Raw genomic sequence first — 4,248 nt, 5'->3', positions numbered from 1 at the left:
GCCATTTCAGTTTTGAAAAAATCAAAAGAAAATGATAAAAACTTCAAAAAATAAAATCCTTCGAGAGGTAGTTATATTACTATATCTACTAGTTAGGAAAATTTGAAAACTTAAATTTGGACATGTTTTGCAAAAAGTGTAGGGAAAATGTAAAACGGCTATAACTTTTGCATACGATGTCGGAAAAAAACGTATAATATATCAAAAAATTCAGCACGAAAATCCGCATCCGATGGAGACTGCCTACGGCCTGTTTGGAATTTTTTAGAATCCTCAAATTCGAAAAGGAAAAAAAAGATATGGTCAAATTTCAGTTTTTTTAAAAAAAAATTGGTTAAATTTGGTCAAACTACTTATTCAAGAAGTATTAATGTTACTACATAATTATTCAAGAATATTAGTGTTACAAAATAATTATTTCAATTTTTTGAATTTTGGTCAAACTGTGGTCAAACTATGGTCAAACTTATTCAAGAAATATTAGCGTTACTAAATAATTACTGTTTTTTTAGAATAATAGTTTCAAACTCAAACGGTGAAATGTGTGACTTCATGCTCAAGCTAAACTCCTCAGGGTTAATAGGATTGACATCTTACTATTGTCAGGAAAACAACAAGTGCAGACTCGGAAACGAAGGAGAATAGAACCCGAAAGTTAAGCATGCTCGGGCTGGAGTAGTGAGAGGGATGGGTGACCGGTCGGGAAGTTAGATGATTTGGAATGAGTGATCCACACTTGAGCAGTTAAGAGAGGTGATTAGAGACTAAATCATCAAATAATTCAGAAAAAATAAAAATAAAAAAAATCAATTTTTTTTTCCAAAATTTTCAAAAAAAAAATTCAAAAAAAAACCTTTAGTACCGGTTGGTAACACCAACCGGTACTAAAGGTCCCCCATACTAGGGCGCGAGCTCACGCCACGTGGTGGCACTTTAGCGCCGGTTCGTGCCGAACCGGTACTAAAGGGGGGGCCTTTAGTGCCCACACTTTAGTGCCGGTTCCATAACCGACACTAAAGGCCCTTACAAACCGGTTTTAAAGCTCCGTTTTCTACGTTTTCTACTAGTGCTTGTTCCTGGTGATATGGACCTAAAAGGGCTATTTCACCAGCAACTCTTAAATGTTCGTCGAGTAAAGTTAAGGGGAATTTGCCAAAAAGGACATATTCCAATATCTTTATAATAAAAAATATATAGGCTACTTCAGCAGACGCGCTGTTTTACTAATAATGAAATAAATGCAAGTACACCAAGCCAAGGAAGGCACAAGTTTTTGCTAAGTCTAATAGTAACAGTAGTTCCAGCAGAGAAGTTTCACATCGACAGTAATACTATCTTATGCAGACATACAATAGCTAAAGTATATTTTAAGACAAGGAAATCAGAAGAAAAGCAAACGATACTGTGCGAATGCAGGAAGACAGGAGAAAAATGACAGTTGGTACCTTGGTTTCTCCTGGGCTCAGTTATGATAAGAACTTGTTTTGCTTCACTTAGCCATGCCAGGCCACTCACTGTCAACAAAGGTCAACTGAGGCCACAACCACAATGATACCTCAGGATTGAACCATGCTTGATTGCTCACTCTCCACAAGTGTGCATCATCCATGAGGCTCACCAAGCAACTGGTTCTGCCGTCGATTGCTGCCAGACTCTTTTCTTTTGGAAACAGGAGGGGTTGTACACCGCAGCTGTGGGGCATTGTAGACCGCGGCTGTGAGGTCCAGAAAAGGCAATCTGTACATAATAAGCTGTGAATCTGATGTACATGTTTTTGCCCAGAAAAAAGGTTGTAGGTAAACATTACGTGGACAGTCCGCATACCTGAAAACAAACAGCTGATAACCTGATATTCTGCAAGGAACTTTCTTCTTCATATGTCCAAATATTAATGCCATTCAGGATTTGGTTAACAGTACTCCCTCTGATCCATATTAATTATCACGGCTTTAGTACAACTTTAGTACAAAGTTGTACTAAAGCTGCGACAACTAATATGGATCGGAGGGAGTAAAAGAATTTTAAAAAAAATCCGGAAAAGGGGAAAACTTCGCTGACAATAAGGGCAAAACAATACTGTAATACACTGTTCAGTCACAAATATCAGTACTGCTGGTAAACTGTATAGTTCACCAGTAACAACCTGGAATAGGATGTTGGTGGAGTACCGATCCAAACTATCCATAATGGTAACCAAGCAAGTGGTATGTTGAGCAACCAGATAAAATAGCAAAATCTTCATTCTCATACAGCTAGAGATAGAAAAACATATTGTAGAAGTATCAGCACTTCCAAGTTTTTGTGACATACAAAATGACTATGTCTCTAACTCACATTATCAGCATCACTGTTTAAGTTTTGAGATGACAAGACACATGCCCAGATGCCATACAAGATGATTTAGGAATGGCTAGCCCCAGATCAACAACTGTATACAAAGGTGATAGTCAAGGCTAGGAAACTATAGAAACTAGCAGATGTCAACAAATATTTGATTCAAAACGGCAGGTCAACAAAGGCATAACCGAGTCAGCATCAGCATTTAGAAGTTCCCTCTGCCTCCTTCACAGTTTCTGTGATTCCCTGAAGAAGTTCTTTAGAGATAGCAGCTGGATCTACCTCATAGCTACCTTTGGGGACATTTGGAGCTTCTTCCCCTGACATCCTGTAAAAGGGAACCTGATGTGAAAACCGAAACATCTCTCCTTTTGGAATCCTCTTGATGACATCCCGGTCCTGATGATGCTGGAAAACTGTTCGAAATCCAGTGAGCTTAATCAAGGGAATGACAGAAATTCCATTATCTTCATCATAATCATCCTGTACCTCAACCAGATCATAAACATGAAGCACATTATCAGGAGTATCTCCATTCCAATCAGGGGACCAATTTCGGTACAAGGCCCAGATATCGCCTTTCCGCGGATAAATTTTGACCACCCCACGTGGACCTTTCTCCCATTTAATCTGGTGAGAGAACATGTTGATTATATCTACGGTTTCGTATTTACCAATCCTGAAATCACCGCATGTCTTTATGAAGCCGGAAGAAGCCCAGTTCAATGGTCCAAATTCACTATTTGTCCTCGATGCAAGATAACTTATTTTGACCTTAAATGGAGTCAAGGAGATAACTTTCTGAATGTATGCGTAATAACGGGGCATACCATCTTCATCATCATATGAAGCCCAAATTTGATCACTCTGAAAAGATTCCTCAGTACGATCCTTGTCAAAATCATGGAAATCAGGATCAGGAACAGTATAGGAGAAAGTGTTGTCATCTTCATTTTCAGCATCTGCGCTATTAGCAGAACCTTTCTCCTCTGGATCAGCACAGACATCTTTGTTTGCAGTAGAATCATCTGATGCAAGAGTTTCATTACCCTCAACATGTTCGTTAACCACATGTTTCTCGCTAGCTTTTCCATTAACTGTAACTTGGAGTGGTTTACTTCTTATCTCCTTTAGATTCTCCATCAAATCGCTCTTCATCTTGTCAATCAAAATGCTCCTAATATCCTTCTTAGAGAAAGTCCTAGTTATGCTGATCCGAGTAGAAGGCCTGGGTCTCCAATTCGGTATCACGCCATTAGCACCTTGAAACTCAAAGGCTCCACTGTTGGTTGAAAATGGTATAGTTCCACCTTGTGTTCCAACATAATTGGCCCATGGACCTGAGAGAATAGAGGAAGAACCAACTCCAGCATCGTTACCCACAGTTTTCATCTTCTTTCCAGATGCAACATCACCCATTCCATGGTTAACATTCTCGGACACATTTCCTTTCCTTTTTAGAGGATTGTGCTTCCTCTGAAGAGCTTCTTCCCTTCTTGCTGCAGCTTGCGCCTCCTCCCTCTCTCTCTTGACTTTCTCATACGTCTGCTGAACCATATTAGCAGCTTGAACACCAGCAGCAGATGATGCAGTAGCACTAGCTGGACCAGCTGTCCTTGAGAACAGACCCCACTGAAACTTTCTGCCAGTGCTTGCATCTTCAGTTGCACCACGGATGTTTGAATCACGTACTGCCTGAACAACCTCAGGTGGTGGCATCGGCACCTCTTTTGCTATGAATGGCTCACGGCAGCTAGGGCAAAGCAGATTGCGATTTAAATACTCTCTGAGGTATTCAAAATTCATCTTGCACCTGTTGCATGAGGTCCAAAATGTAGGTTGTGCTGCTGGAGGTGGAGCTGGAGCAGCAGCCTGATGGCGAGGAAGCGGCCGCTGTGGGGGTGGGGGTGG

At 40.4% G+C, this 4,248-nt stretch overlaps 1 protein-coding gene and 1 pseudogene across 1 annotated transcript in view; both read right to left on the bottom strand.

Moving 5' to 3' along the window:
- The window catches only part of LOC123090279 (cytosolic sulfotransferase 1-like), a 5,193-nt pseudogene extending 3,295 nt beyond the window's left edge, over positions 1 to 1,898 (bottom strand).
- A 311-nt stretch (positions 1,899 to 2,209) lies between these two features.
- The window catches only part of LOC123093547 (uncharacterized), a 3,886-nt gene continuing 1,847 nt past the window's right edge, over positions 2,210 to 4,248 (bottom strand). The window contains exon 3 of the mRNA XM_044515532.1: positions 2,210 to 4,248. This exon is cut by the window's right edge and continues 16 nt beyond it. Within this exon, the coding sequence (XP_044371467.1) occupies positions 2,536 to 4,248 (1,713 nt within the window). The 3' untranslated portion in view covers positions 2,210 to 2,535.

The sequence above is a fragment of the Triticum aestivum genome, chromosome 4B (genome assembly GCF_018294505.1).
Source record: "Triticum aestivum cultivar Chinese Spring chromosome 4B, IWGSC CS RefSeq v2.1, whole genome shotgun sequence".
Classification (NCBI taxonomy): domain Eukaryota; kingdom Viridiplantae; phylum Streptophyta; class Magnoliopsida; order Poales; family Poaceae; genus Triticum; species Triticum aestivum.
The sequence above is the reverse complement of the archived record's forward strand: the minus strand, read 5'-3'. Positions and strand labels throughout refer to the sequence as shown.